This window comes from Manacus candei, unplaced genomic scaffold (assembly GCF_025592945.1).
Source record: "Manacus candei isolate 608988 ecotype Guabito, Panama unplaced genomic scaffold, ASM2559294v1 h1tg000049l, whole genome shotgun sequence".
Taxonomy (NCBI): domain Eukaryota; kingdom Metazoa; phylum Chordata; class Aves; order Passeriformes; family Pipridae; genus Manacus; species Manacus candei.
In genome coordinates, this window is record NW_026138097.1 from 32,409,144 (window position 1) to 32,430,252 (window position 21,109).

Genomic DNA, 21,109 nt, shown 5'->3' on the forward strand with positions numbered 1-21,109 from the left:
ATGGAATGAATTCCATTTTGAAAACTCTCATTTTTACTCTTTAAAAATTAACAGATCACTCATTGACTTTTCTTGTCTGAAACAGGGAATTGATTTCTGGATTGTTTTAAATGGAAACATTTATGGAGTGTCTATTTTTATAAAATCTGAGTTTCAAAAGACTTAGTTCTGAAGAAAAGCTTGAGTATGCCATCAAAGGAAAACAAGTTCCTTCTACTATGCCTATATGGGTAAGCATGTTAATGACACAGAAGCTACTGATAAACATAAACAGTGTATTTTACATCAATACTACATGACTGCACTCTATATAAAATAGAGCTTTTCTTTACCCACAGAGGTCTCTGATACTATGCTTACAAACCATCAGAATTTACCTGTACTCAGTGTGGAAGGGTGGAGTGGACTTTGGCTACCCAAGATGTTCATTCTTGTGCTACGTTTCTACAGAGAAAATGAATTACCGTTAAATCCACACTAATGTTTCAGCAGAAGAGAATTAGTGAACATGCAATACAGATTTAATTTACAGGAAACTGGGGGCTGGGCAAATTTAATGCAAGAATGAGAAAAAGAAATGCAACTTTGGAGGGGGCTAATCTACAAGCAGCAGCTCATTTCAGTTGGCTTAAAACACAAGCCAGATGTTAATGATGAAAGCTCAGTATCTAAAAAAATTTAAAAAAAAAAGGAAAAGGAAAAAAATGAGAGAAAAAAAAGAAAAGTCTGATATGTCTCTGCTCAGGCAAAACACCAGGCACTCAGTAAACCAAGCAGTGTTTCCCTCCCGTACATAAAGCACCAGCTAATGCTTCAGTAATGACTTCTTTTCCCTAAAAGACGAGCATGTGGGAAAACTTGTACTGCGGCTGTCTGTCCACAAGACACTATAAACAAGTTACATCAGTTTTCATTGCAAGAGGTCCTGCCTCTTGTATATTCTGCAATTAAACTTACTGGGAGCAAGCCATTAGTCAGAGCCCCAGCCTCTTCCATGTGGGGAAGCATTTAATTTGACATATTCCTCCTCAGAGACTGGTTTTGCAAACTGGCAGTAAAGTTCTGGTGGGTCTGCTTTCCCCCTCAACTTTCCTCTGGACACTAGGGGGACAGAGAAGCAGTGGTAGAAGGTTGTTGTGAATGTGACAGTTTTGCTAAAGATGGATATTGACTTTCAGATCTGCATGCTTGCAGTGTGATTGCTTCAGGTCGGAGCTAAGCTATACTGTGACCAGCACTGCACTAACATCATAGCGCACACTGTGTTTTGGCTCTCAACAGACACTGATTGCAAAAACAGAAAAGAAGAGAAGATAGCTACCCTCCAAGCATGTCCTTCTTCCAAGGCAGCACTCTGTGCTTCAGCAGGATTTTCAATAACTCTTCCTATTTGCCCCGAAAAATCCATTGCTACTAGTGAGTTTTCAGATACACTTCTCTGAAAAGGAATTTTCACTTGTTTCAAAAAACAGGAAAAGAAAAATCCAGCTTGAGAGTTTAATTTCAAAATGTTTTGGTTTCAGAAGACTGTCCAAGGTTCTCCTTCAACATCACGAAAAATACATCTCATTTTTTATCTCTTTTAAAAGATTCACTGACAGAAAAATAGATGGTTTTTCTTTTTAGGCCATAGGGGAGGGAAAGGATTCAAAGGCTGAGAATAAAATCTGTATTGCTCAAATTGCCCACTTGCCCTATTACTATATTCCAGTCACATTTTCAGGGCCAGTTGGGATCCAAATATAGGATCTTCACTTTTAGATAGTTAACAGTCAGCTCTTGGCCCAGCCTATTTTAGGAAATTTACGTGTTAGTTTTGCCAGACCTAAGCTGGCTTCTGCAGAGACAGCCAGATGTCTCTCTACTGTACGTCTCAAAGAGCATGACATAGCCAAGATTTTTCAATCATGTGGATCATGTAAGCCTGAGATAATGGAGAGCCAACCACGAAAACTGTACTCATGCAAAACATGAACTTTACATTGATTTGCTACACAATGCTGAATTTACATTTCTTAGCGTAAAATTTTCCACTTTTAAAATGCAAAAGCAAATGTATCTTTTCCAACATCGTATGTCAATGAGGTAAGTTCATTACTTACTACTGGAGTGGAAAAGTGTGGAAGCATGGCTTTTCGCTGCTGGGGAATTCTGTAATTCTGATACAGTAGCATTCCATACTGTAAAAAGAAATGCAAGGACACTATTATTCAAATATATACCCTAGGAAAAAAACTGTAGTGTTTTCATAATACCACTTACACTGGAGCAAGGTGCCACCAGTTTATTATTTTCCTGATCAGAAGCTGTCCCAAAGCAATTTGCATTGAGCAATAGCAATTGGCAGGTGGCAATCAAGCAGTTAATACACACAAGTTTTCTTTAAAAAATAGAAGCCTGAGTGAAATACACAGGTAATTTCTGCCACTCTCAGCAATCACCAGAGCTATCACTCTATTTTCCTTGTAGAATACAAGCTTTCAGTCGAGGTCAGAACACACATATTAATTGCCTTCTTTTTACCCTCTAGTAATGTGAACTTAAAAATATTCTGCATAAAGCATTCAAACTCAGTCTTCGAAATGATAAAAAATAAGAACCTTTCTAGTTCACTAGCTCTTTCAATAAATTTCAGCAGGAAATAACACTTGGTACTTTTCATATCCTTAAAAATAAGGTGATTGAATTCCAGTCATGCTCCTCGTTGAACATGATAAATTTTAGCAACACTAGTAGCTAGGATGGTAGGAAAACACCTACTCAGTGCATTCCCTAGAGGCACAGTGCTGAAGTATAGCAACATTGCTTACTGAATGTTCTAACTGAAATGGTTTATACAATTTGTGAACAGGGTAATATAGGACTATGGAAAGCTAAAGGTGAATAAAAAGAAGGGTCACAGACAAAGCCTTGAGGCACAGCCTTAATTTTCGCTGATCGTACACCCTTAATCATCTTTCAGCGTTCCTTAAAAACAAAAACCTTTTTTTCTGTACATAGGATGTAGAAAGGTATACAGAAGGAAACAGCAATTTTCAAGACAGCACATTCAGGGAAAGACTTAAAACCAAATCAGAACTTATGCACATTTTCCTATGAAGACCAGGAAGTTCTCTGCTTCAAAGGGCACAAAATAGTCAACTTTCTCCTCAGTTCCCTCCATCCTGATTTTGTTTCAAAAAAAATGATTACCATATTACCATATTACCAAGAAATTTCATTGTTTGCTGTCAGATATAAATTACTTTCACCTGGAGATAGAATTACTTTTGTTACTTCTTTTAGTAGAACCTTCAGAAAACTAAAAAAAAAAAAATAAAAAAATTGCAAAAGGCACTCTGTTCTAGTTAGAAGAACCACTTACCATTATCAAAACATTTTCTTTAGCTTTATGATAACTTGCAAATACCTTGTTAAGGTATTTTGATTCATTCACATATCTCAAATTCGGATCCAAAACTAAAATTATACTTGATTCATATGTGGAAGGAATAGAGCTCAGTCCTGTGCTTAAAATCTTAGGTAGGGCAGGCCCGCCTGGCATTTTGCTCTTATCTGTATTGTTTTGGAACAGACAACATTTATAATGTAGGTAATTTCTCATGAACAAAGTAACAAATGCAATTTAACTCTAGATGTAGCCTTGCACAAGTAGAAGAGATTATTAGATACCTTGAGGAGTCGAAAGGCAGTCATCCAGCACGTCCTGCTTTGCTCATCTTCAGCACATAACAACCGCAGTTCCTTAGTTTCATTTCTCACTCTGTTGGGCTTTAAAGTGTTAGAAGGAAGTCAGCTACATTCAACAGAAAACCAACAGCACAACTAAGTTTACTGCAGAGTAAAGTCAGGTGCAGTATTAATCTTAAGAACTAGCCAGAAAAAGCTCACACCGCTCTGAATTAAAGCTCAGGAGAGGCTGAGCATGCTTGGAAAGAAATCACTGTCTCAGTTGGGTCTAGTAAGATAAATGTTGGTGCCTTCTGACTTTCAGGAGTTAGACTCCTTGAGGGTCCCTTCCAACTCAGGATATTCTATGATGCTATGTTTTGAAATAACCTGCAGTTCTGGCAGTTTATAGGAACAAGGTACTCAGGCCATGTACTCAGGCCATGTTACAACCAAACCAGGGCATTTAGTTTTGTTGGTTTTGGTTGTTAGGGTGGGGTTTTTGTTGTTTTTTTTTTTTATTTTCCAAATCTGTGAGAAGTTTTATAAGCTCCTATTTTGAGATGAAGGACGAAAGTTTCCAAAACTGGTTGAGGATCAGTCCTGCTGCCAGTCTCTTTGATGCAAACCCTTATTGTCTAGCTCTGGAATGGCTGGTAGGAAGGAGACTAGTCCACTGCTGTCAATAAAATCAGCTTCCAGCCTTATTTTCTTCTCAGAAAATTACACTTTTCAAAGTTTAGAAATACTGTCCAAATCAATCTATCAGCACAACAGTTTTAAAAATTTTCAAAGGCAACTGCTTACTCTTATTTTCATTTTTCCAAGACAATCTTCCTCTTTAAATAAAGGCAAACCTCTGGCCCATAATAATGATAAAATTACTACCCATCAGAGCTTGATCCTTTGTTGCTGTATAATTTTGGTGCTCACTGTCCACAGAAACTTTTCTATTCAATTAGAGTACTTGGAAAAAGTTTTCATCTGTGAGGTGAACCAAGGCCACCTCGCAGGCACACTATGCTTCAGCAGTGAGCTGCTCTTGCACAGAAATTTCCCAAACCAAAGGAGCACCAGATAAAATGTTAAAAATGTCTCATAAAATGATGATAAGATTCACAGGACATGCCTGCCAAATGAAAGATGTTAAAGATCAAGTCCTCATGACAGAAAAGGCTTGCAGAGTTTTAGACACAAATCCCATTTAGCTGCGGGTTGGGGTGACTGAGCTACCAACACCATCTGGAACTTTGGAAGAACTCAGTGAGATTTACCTTTATACAAAATCCATACTCTGCAGGTGCACTGTACAACTTCTTGCCTGCTATCAATGAGAAGATATTGCTGTCTTCCAGGTCAGCCAACAATTGCAAATGTCTTGGCTCCTGGGGAAATAACGTGTTTTATCACAGGTAAGTGTAAGGTTTTGGAAGATCTTGTGCAAGCTTTGCAGTCTCTCCAGCCCGGCCTCCAACAGAGGGCAGTGTACGAACACCGTTCCTCTCCCCGGCAGCCTCAAGTGGACATAGCGCTGTCACCTCTTGAATATCAGCCTACCAACAGAAGGTGCTGATACAGGAAGCTTACAAAATACTATACTTATGCAAACACATCACGTTAAAAATGGCATAGCCTATTACATTGTTCCAGAGGAATCTGAAGGTTAGCACAACTTCAGTAGCCACAATGATGTTGCCTGGCTAGTTTGGTTTTATTCTATAATGAAACTATATGGCTATATTCATGCATTGAGAGCCCAGGGCTTGACTGTCTTTTGATCGTGGCTTACTTATCCTTTTCTATGGCATAAAAACAGGGAACACTGCGTGGAGGTATTTAAAACCAGCAAAAAACTGCCCACTGTAAAAGCAGAAAATGTTTTCACATGCTAGTATTGTGCAACTTCTTCTTTAATCTTACCTTTGAAGTTCCTTTTGTAGAACAATAAAGTCCTGATCTCCTCAAACACACGTACAGTTTCTTCCATGATTTCCTACCCAGCTCTTTCACATGCAAGAAACCTTGAATTTCAGGGCAGCTACTGGAGTTTAAAAAGTTCTGTTGGAGAGAAAAATGTAAATGAAGATTGTATCCTGTGGATGGATTATAAAATTGTCACTGTATTTCCAGACCTGAGAGGTAAACAGAAAATCACTTTGCTGATTTGAGGTGCAGTTTCACACTAGGCTTAAACTGACCTGGATGTTTAATCTGATTTATGGCCAAAATGGAAATTCCTGCTCCTCCCATTTCATCTACCTAGCTATCTCCTCCCACCAGACATCTTCCTATTCTCTCTGTCAATACTTATATCTCCAAAAAGCTAAGCATTTCTCTGTATCCCCATTCTCCTTGCACTTGGCCTGAAGGGAGAGGAAGTAAGCCTATTAATTCTTAAAATAATACCTTCTCACAGCAATTTTGGCAAATTGTCTAACTTGGAAATATTGGCCAAAATCTGTGTCTTTATCATAAAGTTTTTGAAAAGGAAGAGCCTGTTTCAGGATTTCTGGCATTTAAGTTGTCCTAAGACAAGAGGTATAGCAGACAACAGAATATTTAATTTGAAATGTAGAGCAGTCAAATAAGTGCCAGCAATTATACCAGACTTCAAGATTCAGAAGCATTTAAGTTCTTGACATAAGTAGAGGGACCACATATGGAATAATTTGATTTGCGATATATCACAGGAAGGAAGCATTTAATTATGGTAGGAGAATTGATGGATTGCTCCCTTATTACTATGGGCCAGATGTTTAAATGACAGAGGGCTTGCTCAAGTAAGTCAAATACCAAATTAATAAATTCAACAGTATAAGAAAAATGCATAAACCTGTTTGGCTAGATGCCTCTGCAAGTCTTCAAAGTTGTGTTTTGGTGTTATTTGGTGGACAATGCCCACAGGAAACAAAACCAAAAATCAGTGCCCTGGATCAGAATTAAAAGCTATTTTTTCCCATTCCTCCTTCTCATCTCATCTAACAGCATGGAAAAAACCAGCCAATTTTCCTGCTATTTGTACTATGAAACCACTTCTCAGCTGTGAAAGGGAAAAACAAAAAGGAGATATGTTCTTTTTGTCCAGTCAGATAAAAGAAAAGTAAACTAAGATGAAGGTTTTTTTGCGTATCTCAGCCAGGTTGAGACTAGGGAAAACAGACCCTGCTGGTTTTAATGCTATTCTTAAGACTAAAAATACTAGCTCTTAATACAGTATATGATATAATGAGATGATATTTAATATTCTTCCCTGTTCTATGTGTAATTAAATACAGTGGAATTGCTCAGTGTTTAAGGTGGCCTCAGATGCAACATGTTTAATAACTAGTGGGCTTCAATAAATTACAGCTGCCACTGAAATTGTGAAAAACAGTTGTGTGGGTTTTTTTAAAGAAAAGGAATATTCAGTATAAATACTTTAAGGAATATTGTTCTTTTATGGTTAAACAATGAAACAGAGAGAATATACTTATCCTCTTTTCCTCCCCCTCTCGTGTTGTTAACCCCCATGACTTTTGCTTCTCCAGGATGGCACCTAAGGGAGCCTTCCCAGAAGAAAACTCTCGTATCTCAAGAAGTTGTAAGGTTTCCCTTTTGCTACCACTCAAATTACCCTAGGATCAAAACTTTTCTATCTTCAAGAACATCTTACTCTTTTAGGGAGTCCTGCTGCTTGTATTAACAAACAAACTCAATTCTCTACTTACACTACAGGAAAAAGGGTCCAAGATATGAACACTCTCTTCCTACCAGTCTGTGGCGATGCCAATCCATGACAGTTTTTGGTTCCTGATTACAACCTCATTGCTTGTGACTTTCATTTTTAATTCCGTAAATTGGATTGATTTTTTGTTGTTTGTTTGTTTTCCAGCTGAGAGTGGATGCTAACACTTTAAATTCTTCTCGGTGAACATGGTACCAGAATTTAACGGACTTTGATATGGTTACGGGACAAAACGAGCACACTGTTTCAAAAGTCAGTGGAAGCGTGTTGTCTTCAAAGAGAGAGTCAGTGCATATTTGCAAACATGCAGCATGACAGAAGTCAAGCTAAAATCAGTTATTTGTATGTATACATTCTTCATATATTTGTGCCTTCTGCTTTATAATTTGCCTGGTATTCGTGTCACTGTCTTCCAGGCACCATGATCTCATATTCTTAATACAACACTCTTTGAATAAACTGTGTTTTGAGTTGAGTGTCCTGAGTTAAATGACCCCAGTTTGAGGAAACAACTGAAATTAAAAGATTTAGACTATGAGGTTTAGATTGCAGCACTAAAATTGAGAAATTTAAGAGAATCAGTTACTGATCAGAGAGGTAACCCACTCTTCAGCACCATCCTTAAAGGCCAACTAACTGTGCCACCACCACGGTTCCTTCATGAGCAAGCAAGAAGCTCTACAGCGACATCAGAACTTCAGTATAAATGCAGCACACGTGCCACTACCACGGAGATTACACAACTCTACCAACATATATGCATAAGGTACACACCCCTGTAATTTAATCTGGGAAGCTTTAAATGGGATTACTTTGCAAATACTATATGCAAATTTCTACTTGCACTTACTTCTTAGGGCATTATTTTTCTATACAAAAAAGCAGCTAGTTGGCTGAACCATGGGAAAGTTGGTCCTTATTGTTAATTCTTGACAGGCACAATTCTTGACATGGGACATAAAAAGTAAAAGCAAAACCTCTCATCATCTAAAACTGATCTTCTAATATCAAGATGCATTTTTACACTTTCTCTTGTGCTATGATGTGGAGTATAGAAGAGTACTTCTGTTCTGCTTTTTATAAAAGGGGTGTTTGTTTTCCTAGAAATATATCTGCCAAGACTGTTTTTGGAGCAACATTGGGTGGCCAAACCAGATACCCACAGAGTGAGTATTAATGGAACAAGTATGTGTGAACATAGCTATGAATACTTTGTGTTTACACCTCAATGCCACCGGGTAAGATCTTTGTCAGACATTTTCAACATTAGCACCATATGCTAACTGATCTTTCTCTGACCAACTCTTTCCAGACCCTTGAATTCTCTCTTCCTTCCTCTCAACCTCCCCCCTCCAGCTCCAAAACTTTTTTTGTCCATACAGATAATTTACAGTACCTGCAGAAGTTGTGACTGTGGGATACTGCCGTTTGTTTGCTGGCACCAGGCAACCATTTGCTCTGGAAAGAAATTCTAGACAAAAAAAAAGAGAAGACAATTGGAAGTCACTTTATATGTGAACACTCTTACACAAAACTAGTGAAATTTTCTTCCAGTCATTCATTTTTTGGAACTACCACTACTAAATCAATTTGGAGATCCCCTGACAGAGAAAGTAATACAAGGGCCTTCAAGTGCAGTTCTTCGCTTCCTTCTGCTCACCAGATGCCCATGCAGACAGATTGTGGGTTTTTAAAATATCTGATATACACCATTTCATAACTGCGTTTCTCCATAATTTCCTCTACTACTGAGGGCTTTTGGGGATTGCTAACAGCCTCTACTTTCTTGGAAAGGACAGGATGAATGGTCCTGCAGGTTGAATATGCAGTGCATCAATGACTTGACTTCAGACTTTATCCTCCCATTCCCCTTTCACTTGATATGTTTTAAAACGCTTATATAATTTGGTACAGTGAATTTACTATACACAGCAATGATATGAAGTCATTCTTGAAATTTTTAAACATTATTTGAAGCATGGAGACATGCAGAAATGACTGAAATAAAAGAATGACTGATTATAACAAAATGAATCACAACAAAAACATTTCCTGTTTAGAACATTTGTCACTCTTCGGGCAATATAAATTTCAAGTCTTTAGGGCATAAAGAGAAGGACTGAAGAGGAATCACCCTTCTGCCAGGTAAGTTGCACAATGAGTTATGAAAGCTAACATTTACAAGCCTCTCTTGAGTAGAAACAGTGCCATATGGCAACAGCTAATGCAACGGATAGGGAGCCTTCGCATTCTTACACCAAAAGAATTATTTATTCTGTGATTGCAGGAGCCTGGGACTGAATGCCAAGCATTCTGGGTTTTACTCCCATGCTCTGTTATTAATTAAAATAGACCACATGAAACCAGTGTGCTAGCTCCTATGATACCAAAACTTCTATACAACACTCAGATGTTCACGGGTTATCAGATGGTAAGATCAACAGAAGTGAAAACTTATGAACACTCCATGCACAGAAATGTTTCACACAGTAAGTCAAGGCACAGACTCTGAAACAATCACTGGCAGATGACAAGTGTACATGCAAGCACACGTGTGAGGATGCAGCAACTGTGCATTAGTATCTACGAGAAAAATGAATGAGTTTATCATCTGTAGTTACTTCAGCAATGAGTTTACATGTGATCTTGTATATCTTTTTTCTTCTCACCTCACAAATGCCTGACTGACCCAAAATCTGTTCTTAGCTAACCACCTCTGGGTTATGTTTTTTCAACTATCACAATGGGTTACACCAGCTGATATTGTTTCACATCAACAGTCTGTTCCAACTTAATTGTTTAGATAAAATGCGAAAAGTCATCCCCAGATATGCAGTTACACAGTAACTAGTTTAAAATTATGATTTTCAAAGGATCTTACAAATACAGGAATAAGTAGTGATGACATACAATACTTTTCAACCATGGATATACATGAGGACATAGAGAGGGCAAGCTACTATGATAAGTAACGAAGGCAGAGCATACTAGCAAAAAACACAGCCATAGGTGAAACAATGTTCAATATACATAAACTGGAAATTCCTTGTATGTAGTAAGTGCTTTAGGGGTTACCCAGAGGGGTTTTGCTTTTACTGTCAGAAATTAAAAGGTTTGGATACTGCATGCTACGTGATCAATTTGCTTCAAATCAAGTAGCTTTTAAGATGATGAGTAAATTGCACTTCTGATTGTTTTTCTTAAACCAACCAAGATTCCCCTGTCTTGGTCACCCTTCATTATAGCAACAGACATTTTGAAACAAGTATATTTGGTAACTTGAGAACACTTGAGGTTTTTAAGCTGGGAGGAGAGTAAAAGGAATTTAAACACTGGTTAAAATTTCTTTGGAAAGAATTCTGTTAGTTGGTTGCCTTTTTTTTTTTTATAATAGATGTTTAAGACATAATAATGCCAAGCAATGTTATTGCAATCCATTCCTCTGTGGTGTAAACAACTAAGTAATGAGACTCACCATGGGATTTTTGAAAAATTCATATTTTGCATAATTCTTCCTGAACAAAAATTTACTTTCACTTCCCATTGTGGATTCAACTTGAACTATGAGCTCATGATCTTCCAAGCACCTCTCTGTGGAAAAAGAACATGATGTTAACATACAGTCAACAAACAGAAGGAGAGAGATCAACTAAGAATAGGAGTAAAACAACCCAGCGTAATTCCATTACCTCTTAAGAAATCAGCAGAACACATTCTAGCTTTCAAACCACATTGCCATGAAGCAATGCTTTACTTTGTAAAGTATTACAAAGTTTAACATTATATGGCAGTGTTCTTCAAAGATTTCCTATATCAGGACTTCATAAACACAGATTTTCTCAAAAGGAATATTTTTTTTTTGAGTGCAGAAGCTTAAATTATAAAGACGAAACTCTTTGTGTTGGCTGTACGCTGTGGGACTGGCAAGGTGGACAGGTTTAAGGGGAAAAAAAGTTACAGAAAGGCCACTGTTAGGTCTTGAACTATCACAGAAATACAGTGTCCTATTTGATCACACTCTATAAAACCAGTTCATTTCAAGGTGAACTTCAGGCCTTTATTGTAGATGCTAGACAATGGGGTTTATTATGAAAGAGGTCACAGGATCTACTTTACAGGAATACTGACAGAGACAAACGTTTTGTACACATGACAGGGCAATTTTCTGCTCTAGATTTGGTTACAAGGTAACTCCCCATAACCACTACTTCTCTGGTCAAAAGAATGGCACATCAAAGCATGAACAGATAGCTTAACAAATCCAATTCACTGAAAGTAGTAACTCGAAAGAAGGCAACTGCTTAAGTGTGCACTACTTAATGAACTCATTATCTTCTCAAGTCTTCAGAAGTTTCCACGAAAATATTTAGGTATTTTTCAAAAGTTTTAACTAGTCAGTGCTTTCATCCCTTATATAATACAAAATTAAAAAATTAGGCCAAGCAAAACATAACTTTTGCAAAGCTTTAAACAAAATGCCTGAGACTTGCTGACTGAAGAAGTTTGGAGAGTCCCTTACCTACTTCATGTTGCATTCCTACAGTTAGAAATGTCAGGGTGCCACCCAAGTTCTTGGGCTGTTTTCAGGATAGAAAGCAAGCAGTCATTGGCATCTCAGGAAGAGTAAGCTCTTGAATGTTAATTATTGAACTTAGCAGATTAATGTATGTTCTTTTATTGAAAATTTAATCAATGTCAGTGATCCCATTGTCTCTTCCACCTGCATTTAGGTTGTCAGTCATCACCAGCTCATTGATGACTTCAGCATTTACTGTGCATTTGCAATGTCCAGCCTTGCTACAGATTGTGTTTTCCAGGGGTTAACATCGAAAAATTTCCATAGTGGGCTGCTCCAGTGCATCAGCCATAACATCACTTTTAAGGGGTATTCTTTGACTAATGTGTGTGACAATGCTTGCACTGGTGGCTGTTAAGGAAGGAGGTTTTTCACCACCTCAGCATTCATCACCTAAACCTGTACATTATCTAGGGGCTTCACAGGTGAAGTTTCAGGTATTTCTGATCTGTTGCTACTATCGTGGTTTAAAGCAACTTAATAAATCAAGTCTCCTTCACTTTGTGATGAGGACTGTGGGCCAATGAGGGTGGAGGGTCTGGTTTTTTTACATTATGTTTCCTCCAAAAAACATTTAATTACATTGGTATGAAACTTTATCACAGTATGAACCCCAAAAGACCACATGTTCTGTTACTGTCTGCTTTTGTGACCACACAAAGTTGTGCTCTTCGCTTTCCTAATGCACTGAAAATGGCTCACCTAAGGGCAGGGACAAATTGTTCATTCTGTTCTGAGGAAATGCACTATAGATGACCATTTGTCAACTGATTTTGTATTTCAATAGTGAGTTTCTGTAAATATACTCAGTGCCTGTTTCTTAGACGCTTTAGACAACCGACATGTATTCTGTTACTAAATCAAGAACCTTTTCAGATTCTGTGCTAATACTCCCCCTCATTTAATGTTTGTATTTTCGTTTTGATGGTAAAAGCCATCTTGGAGAAAAGGTACAGCATTTCATAACAGGTACATGTAAAAAGGAAGCTAGTCCTGGTCAGTTTGCTACTACTTCATAGGAGTTGTACTCCTGGAAAGTCCTGGGTAATTTGCAGTCGGTTAGTACAAATGGGATGAACCACCACTTGACACACTAGCAACTCAGCCTCAGCCCTGCTTTGAGCTTCCTGCTACAAAACTAGACCACAGATGGCAGCCTGCTAAGTTCAATAGGTCAGTCTGTCTTCAAGTGGCATTGCTGCTGAAGTGACCAGAAATGTGTCCTTTCAGTTTATCTGATAGGCTCCACTCAGTCTCCTCTGCACACTTCCTAGAAGAACAGGCTTGCCCAGTCCCCTGCCCACCACACACCCCCCCACAATTGCTCTGTATTATTATCAAAAATTCTACAAAACTGTAGCAGAGATACAAGATGGGAGAAGGAGCTGGACGATTCCATCATAAACAACTCACAGGCATGGCCCTAAATTCCCATACAGAGAATCACTACAAATGACAAGTGGACCCCCATATGAAATAGCCCTCCCTATTTGGGCTGTGTCTAACTGTTCCACTTTTAATTCATTCATATTAAGGCATGTAAATAAAAAAATCTAGGTACAAAACTGCAGCTACGCTTTCTTCTAACCCTCACATATTTCAGAGCCTTACTATTTTTCTTTCCTGGTTCAACTATATTCAATAGGATGTATAGTCAATTCTGCAGCTGGAAAAATTAGGTCTGTAGGTAGGGCTTCTTTCAGTGTCTAGACACATACTATTATGATGTGTCTTCATCATTATTATTTCTGCTAATGTCCAATACAGAGATCTCCATCCCCATCCTAAATTAATGATACTTAAGCACGAAGTAGCACATAAGGAGAATACCACATTTTATGAACAGGTTAGGTGTACTTCTGGTAGCAAATGAAATAACAGGACCAATTCGAGTTTCACAGACTGCTTAAATCTTGACCACAAAGCACTTTAGATACTAGTGGTAGAGTGTAGCAGGGACCACATTTTAAATGTCAAATCTAACACTTTCTGAGGTCAAATTGTCACACCTGTGCCTCTAGTGAGAACACAAATACTTTGTGCAGTCCAATAGTTGTTTGAAGCGATTTGCAAGCATGCATGTTATTTGGAATACACTTGACTATGCGTGCACAGTAAAGAGTCAGGTGAGGGTTCCTTACAAAGTGGGACCTAGAAGACCACTGCAATGATAAATATGCAGCTGGTTTCAAAAATTTGATCTTGTCCTCAGTCTGCCCAATAGTAAAAAGATGAACTGGTTCTGCAAACTGAACTCTTTTGGAAAGTAGTATTAGGCAAGATCAAGATTAAAAAAAAAAGACAGTGAACTAAATGAAGGAACTCCTCTCTTTTGGTGGGCTTCAAGATTAGCACCTACAGCATTAAGTTAGCAAGGATGTATTGTGTAAGAAATAATGTCTTCTGGAAACACAGAATTCTCACTACTCCTAAATCATATTTCTTTTCACGCACCATTGTTTCATACTTATACTAGCAATCTTATCTCTAGAGAAAAAAATATGGAACATCAGACACCTGATAAATTCACCTAGGATGCAGATCTTGATCTGACAGTCTCTGAAATACAGGGTAGCATTTAAGCTTCATAGAAGCAGAAATGAGCAGCCAAGTAATACAAAATTCAAACTACAACCAAAAATTGGTAGAAGGATTAAAGTTGGTATTTAATTTTTACTGACTATATCATAGTGGATACTTTGGACCCCAAACATAAGAAACTCGATGAAGTTGTCTCCCATTAAATGAACTCATTTATTCTCTTTTATGTCCACGTCCTTTCAAGTATGTGAAATCTGTATAATTATATCTTTTTTGATTCTTTAAATGCTTTCCGTCTTTGTTTGGTTGCTTTATACCCCAAAAGGCTGCATTACTTTTCACACAGATCTACTGCGTGGCATACAGAGGACAGCCCTGGAGCAGTCCCCGTGGAACAAAGTTTGGTGGCTGCTGAAGCTCCAACCTGCACACCCCGCTTCTCTGGAGGCCCGCTTTGTGCTTCAGTGTGAAACAGAGGTCCAAAGCAGGCAGGTCCCCATGTATATAAATGCAGCCCGATAAGTATCTTGCTCTTTTCCCATCATTGTTAATTACCAAGTTATTTGTGTGTAAACAGAAGCTTTTGATTTCCTAATCAGCCCCCTGCCCGATTCATTCAGAGATGTCACACACCAGAGTTTGACAGCACAATTAGTCACCATGGAAGCTATTGTGATGTCACAAACACTGAATTGTGGCATCATTGAATGAATCTGGCAGGAGAAGGATGTTGGTTACAAAGGAGAAGGCTTCTGTTTACACAATACCTTGGTAATCAGCAATGATGGGAAAAAGAATATAGAAAAAGAGAGCCTGGTAGTTTAATGAGCATTGATAAAACTGAAAATTTGTAAAGGTTTTTAGAAGCGCATGTGGCATATTAAGCTACAGAGATAAAGGTTCTGTAATTTATATCTTAATTCTTCACCTCTTGTCCTATGTCCTCAGAACTGAAAGTATATCTTAGACATATTCCAGTGAGTATTTAATCTTAAATTTTTCATATATTCTACATTAGGAGAGATAATAAAACCATTAAACAATCAGGATATCCTATGGGTTTGGGGTTTTTTTAAGTGTTGGTCTGCAGAGCAGTGCATTTATTAGCATTTAATAGTATTGGTTTAGGGCATTACATTTCTAGCAAATTGTTTCCTTTTTTTATTTGTAAGGGTTCTGAATTACATTTTTAGACATAAAAATCCCTCTGTTAGCTACAGATAGCATTCACAATTCCAATGCTGGTGATCACAGCTTATGATTTGTCTTCCTCTGTTTTCTAGAAAAAAATTTCCCGTGAAGTATATTGACTAATACCCCAAATGCTACACTTTCTAAAGCATTATTTTATGCTACATAGAATTATAGATAGTGTTATCTGAGTGATATGCAGTTGCAAGCTGCATAGCAGAACCCTGCAACTAATCAGTGCCACAAAAAAACAGGAAAAGCAAGACTGAATAACATGAGATCCTTTCAGGTACTGTAATTAAACCAATTCACGGTGTTATTTAATTCCCCACGGTTCTTCCTCTTGCTGCCTTCTTGAAACTGTAACCATGACACCTTAATTTCAGTCAGGTGGAGGAGCTGCTGCCTGGAGAGCAGATGCCACTGCTGGTCCAGAAATTGCCCATGGATTTGCGGGTGGTGCCACCATTTTTTCCCTGCCTGAAGTCAAGTTTAGCCAACCCCCTCCCCCACCTCAGCATGTCTAGCTTTCATAAGCATTACTGTAGGTATGCAAAGCTGAGTCTGTCCACCCAGGTCTCCCAGCTGGTGATGAGCTGAGCTGTTTCATAGGACCGTACTCTAAGGATCAAGCTTAATTTGCCTAAGCTGTTTATTTGCAATAGCTTCAGACACAGCAAGGTAGCAATAGAGCACTAGTGTGAAGATTAGACAATTCTTCTTTTTTTATATAAAAAAACAGAGGATGGGAAATAAGAGAAGGACTTAAAATGGCTTAAACGCTTAACACATCAAATTGTAATACACAGAAAGCACGTATGTGACTTCAGCTAATTGTACAAATAAAAGCAGTGGAAAGAAAATGTTCCGTCTGGAAGCACATTTATATGAATTACACATATTTTATGTTCCCAGGTAACCATGCCACCCCTTTGACCATTCCCTACCTAATCCTAGGTGAGGGTGATGCTCCACTAGAGTCCAGCTGTTATCATCCACACAATGACTTTTGTAAACGAGCAGCTGACAGAGGTCCCTGGCTGTCATGTCTGCTAGAATCTCGACCACTTTGCTTGTTCCATCTTCACTAAAGACTTTTACATCCTGCAACATAAAGGGTACACTTACAGATCAACAGCTCTGAACATAGGCAAACCACACAGCTACTGTAGAAAAGCATCATCCTCTTGGCATGAGGGTCCCAAGCACCTTGGCAGCCAGGACAAATGAAATGGATGATTCACTTTAGAACACTTTCTCTAGATGCCCCCTAGACCTATTTCCCCTCCCCCCTCCCCAACACCTCCCTGCACTAAACAAAGGTTCAGCAGGATTCATATGACCACGAACACAGAAAAAGTGAGAGAGCAGGTTCTGTATAAAGCTGCATAAGGTAAGCAAACGTGAAACAATGTCAGGAGAGTACTTTGGCAACAGTGGGCGAGAGAAATCACATCCAGTCAAACACACACAATTTTCACTGCGATCCCAGAGGCCTCTGAACATTCACAGAGGAGCAGGCCAAGACCCCAAAGATTAAATATGGCTCTCTTGTTCCCCACTAACTTTTGATTGTTTCATGTGGGGAAGTCCCACTTGCAGTTTGCCGGCGGATCAATGACCTAGCACAGTCCACAGATTTCTCTCCCTACCCTGACTTCTTTTCTGATGCTAGCCTGAAAGTAGTTCAAAACCAAATGTGCATACGCTGCACATCCTAAATATTAATGGGGATGAGAGAACAAGTCAGGAACCTTCTCCCCACCTCCTGAATTATACAGATGCTTTCCTCTTTGCATTGTTCTGCTCAAGCAAGAGACACTTGCCGCAAAATTATTTCTCTGGGAAAACGTGCAGGTCCCAGATTTAAATGAACTCTGTGTTTAAAATGCTCCACATCCTAGCACGAGAAGGAGAGTCTAACAAAAACGTGGAGGGTAATTCGATATGGAAAATCTTACCTCAACAGCACGTAAAAGGCAGCAGTCGGAAGAACAAGATGGCATTTTAAATAGGGATTGCCTCTTGAGAGTTAGTTCTCTGCCTCCGCCGACCCTGTGCAGCCTGCGGCTGGGCGCTCGGGGTGCCGGCGGAGTCAGCGGGTGGCTGTACCCTACCTGTCACGTAGACCCTGCTATGGGGACTGTTTCTGGGGAGGGAAACAACTCTGCCAGGGCTCCACTCAAAGGGTTACACGCAATCTTTGCGGTAGTGAATCAAACCACACAGTGCAGACCAATCCTAGCCCTCCCTCCGACTGATGTAATCATTTCCCACACACTATCAGACTTCCAAATTATTCCCGCCTCCCCCACCCCCCCCCCCCCAAAGAAAAAAAAAAAAAAAGGAAAAAAGAAAAAGGAATTACAAAGGAAATTTTTTTTTATGACGACCTTCGGGGCGCTGGAGCCCCCTGGGGCCGCCCCGGGGCGGGGGGAGGCCGGCACGCGTGTGCTGCTGCCCCGGCGCCGAGCCCGCCCGCAGCCCGGCCTGCCCGCGGCTGATGTCATCCGCCTGCAACTTGGGCACTTGAACTTCTCCTGCCAGGGCCGGACCCGCGTCCGGACCCGCTCCGGGCCCCGCGGTGCCACCGGGCTGGGACCGAGGGGGCGGCGGCAGCGCTGCACGCCCGGCGCCTTCCCTGCCCCCCCGCTCACCAGTGCCCCGGCCACGCACAAATTCGAGCCCAGTGAGGGAGGAGTTAAAGCCTCATCCCAGCCCAAGTGACTCAAACCCGCGCGTTCAGGAAACGGCTTCATCTGACAGCAGGGATGAGCCAGCTCTTTCAGAAGTGGGCTCTGGAGAGGAGAGGAGGGGGAATCCCAGTTGCTCTGGGGAAGGCATGCGTGCTGTACAATGCTACGGCTGCACTCCTGCCAACACTTAGCCAAGCCAGACGCATCCTCGCACACGCAGGAATTTGTTGGGCGTGGGGTGTCCCCGTTTTTTGTCCTGCGGGCAAGTCTTTGTTCTGTTGCTAGCCCCCGTTTCGCAGCAGAGCCCCACATCACACCTGCAGCGGTCCCGGCCCGCTCTGTCACTCGGCAACGCGCTCGTGGAACTGGGGGACACGGGTGGATTGATGCCCGAGACACCCCGCAGGCATCACACCGGTTTGCAAGCGGGCAGCGCAGCTCTCGTGTTCCCTCCCTGGACGTGTGAGCACACCGAAAAGCCAGTATTCAACAAGACAGAAAGTAGCTATTTTATTTGTTTTGGTTTTAGTGGAGAAGGGGAGGGACCTAACCCCTGCTTGATTCTTTTTTTTTTCTTCTACTTTTTGTAGTATAGCCATAGATTGGAAAGGAGTGACACAAGCAAAAAGTTGGTGATGGAAGAATTCCTTTCTACTTTCAGCTTACTCTGTGCACGTAACTCCACTTTCTGTATTGAAACTGAACTATTTTGGATGGATTTCCTGCCTCGGGAAGCAACCTGGTGACATCATTCATTCATTAGTCACGAGAAGCACAACCCTGCGCTCGCTGCCTCAGCATTCACAAGGGAGCCTGAATCAGGAATACACCACAGCAATTGCCACTTTTGCAACACCTGGAGCACAAAACCCCCTCTTTTCCTTCCCTGCTGTTTTGCTGGGAACAAGTCAGTGATACAGGACAGGTTGCACCTGATCCTTGTCAATGCCAAGTCCCAGAAGAGAGGCAAAGCTGTTCCGCTGCAGGTGCCTCTCCAGCCTGTGCAGGTGGAAAAGAGAGAGCTGTAAGACAACTACCACACTTTTTTCTGCTCCCAAGCACGGAAAGACTTAATGGCATATGGCCACTGGAAGAAACTGCAGCTGTCTTTTATGCTTATTCATGCTGTGCTGTCTCAGTATGAAGTAAAGGGGTCATGGGTGCGTGTTCCAGCCTCCCCCCTCCCTTGCCCAGAGCCAGAGCTGATGCCGATGCCAGCCCCTTTGAAGTACCACAGCATCTCAGAGCAGGTACTGGATACCCAGTTCAGTGTGCAACTGCTGTAACGCCATGTTCTCTTCTCCCGACAGCCAGGCCCCGCAGGCAGCATCTGCTACTCCCACACCACAGCGACTACGAGAGTTGTGTTACAAACATGGATACGTTCATTTGCGGGACTGGTCAGCCTTTGGGGCTTTAACAGTGCCTTTAAAGGCCAGGGACTGGAATGCAGCGGGTGGGCAGCATGAACGCAGCAATGAGCAAGTTAACTTCACTGACTATTAATAGTGCTGTGTTTGCCATCAAGGACAGTGCAAGGCCGTGTATCACCACTGACATCAGAGATATAAAACACTACATCAGGAGGGGATGTAATGGCCTGAGCTGAACCCTGCCCTAGGGGACAGGAGAGAGGCAGAAGTGAGATGAAACCCTGTGCCTCTGCAGAGGCAAGAGTGCAATGGTCCCTAAGAGGCTTATGTGAAAGGTAAGGGCATTTTATGTCCCCACACAATGCTGCAGAGCATAATGTACAACCACAGATATGAAACCAACTTGAAGACAAAGCTTCACCTCCAACTTTCTGACAGCTTCCGTGACAAAAGAGACAGATAACAATATTCCTGTATCACAGAGGGGACTGAGTTTAAAGTCAATTGGTCAAATCTAACCCTCCCACATTTCCTTCTTTTTTTTTTTTTTTCTTCAAGGAAACACCTCCTGCTTTAAGATGTTAAGGGCTCTCTATTCAAACTTCTTCCAGTAGAAATGCTCTTTCACTTCCAAAGTTGATTTGTGGCTTATTATCTACAGAGGAAAATGAAGCATAATACATTCTGAATAAAATACTCCAATAATGAAAACACTTAGCCTGAAGAGAGGTTCAAAAAGTTAGTCTGACACTTTTGCCCTGCATCCCTCCGAGAAATGCAGTGAAATGCAACAGCAGACTGCCTGCAACAGTGATTTACAAAAGGCCCTAATTACGTCAGCGGCACAAGGCACCTTCTATTCAAAATTAAGGTTAAGAATGCTAAGCCAACCAGAGCAGTATATTGGCTGAACATTCAGTGCTTTACAGTGCAAAGGAGCAGATAACAGACTGCGCCATTGTTCTGGGAAGAATTCTTCCCCCAAGCTTTCTCTTTTTTTTTTTCTCTTTTTTTTTCTCTTTTTTTTTCTTTGAAAGCCAGAAAGACTTAAAATTAAAAATTTAAAAGAACATTAATATTCATCACTTCAGTGGTTTCATATAATGGGTCATGTATCTCGAGTATCGTCATGGCTGTTTCATCTCCCAGCCTCAGTTCCTCAACCTCACTGCAGTATTTTGTGTGCATCGAGTAATGCAAACATTTTAGGAATGTGGAGAAAAAAAAACAAAACAACAAACCCAAAACCCAAAACAGTCATGTCATGGTCACATTATTTCTTCTCCACTTTTCTGTTTGTTCTATTTCTTTTCTTTTTCCTCAAAACAAAACCTGTGAC

At 40.4% G+C, this 21,109-nt stretch overlaps 1 protein-coding gene across 6 annotated transcripts in view; it reads right to left on the minus strand.

Moving 5' to 3' along the window:
- GRB10 (growth factor receptor bound protein 10) overlaps positions 1-21,109 on the minus strand; it is a 144,941-nt gene that overhangs the window by 7,351 nt on the left and 116,481 nt on the right. For 3 of the 6 annotated variants that reach the window (XM_051799019.1, XM_051799016.1, XM_051799017.1), the window contains 9 exons: positions 16,649-16,805; positions 10,869-10,984; positions 8,790-8,864; positions 5,590-5,727; positions 4,944-5,054; positions 3,673-3,771; positions 2,103-2,180; positions 1,322-1,438; positions 378-444 (listed from right to left, as the gene is read on the minus strand). In XM_051799019.1, coding sequence (XP_051654979.1) covers positions 378-444; positions 1,322-1,438; positions 2,103-2,180; positions 3,673-3,771; positions 4,944-5,054; positions 5,590-5,727; positions 8,790-8,864; positions 10,869-10,984; positions 16,649-16,805 — 958 coding nt within the window. Of the gene's footprint in view, positions 1-377; positions 445-483; positions 1,102-1,321; positions 1,439-2,102; positions 2,181-3,672; positions 3,772-4,943; positions 5,055-5,589; positions 5,728-8,789; positions 8,865-10,868; positions 10,985-16,648; positions 16,806-17,662; positions 18,112-21,109 lie in introns of those variants that run through there. The other 3 variants (XM_051799020.1, XR_007906530.1, XM_051799018.1) reach the window with 3 other exon arrangements.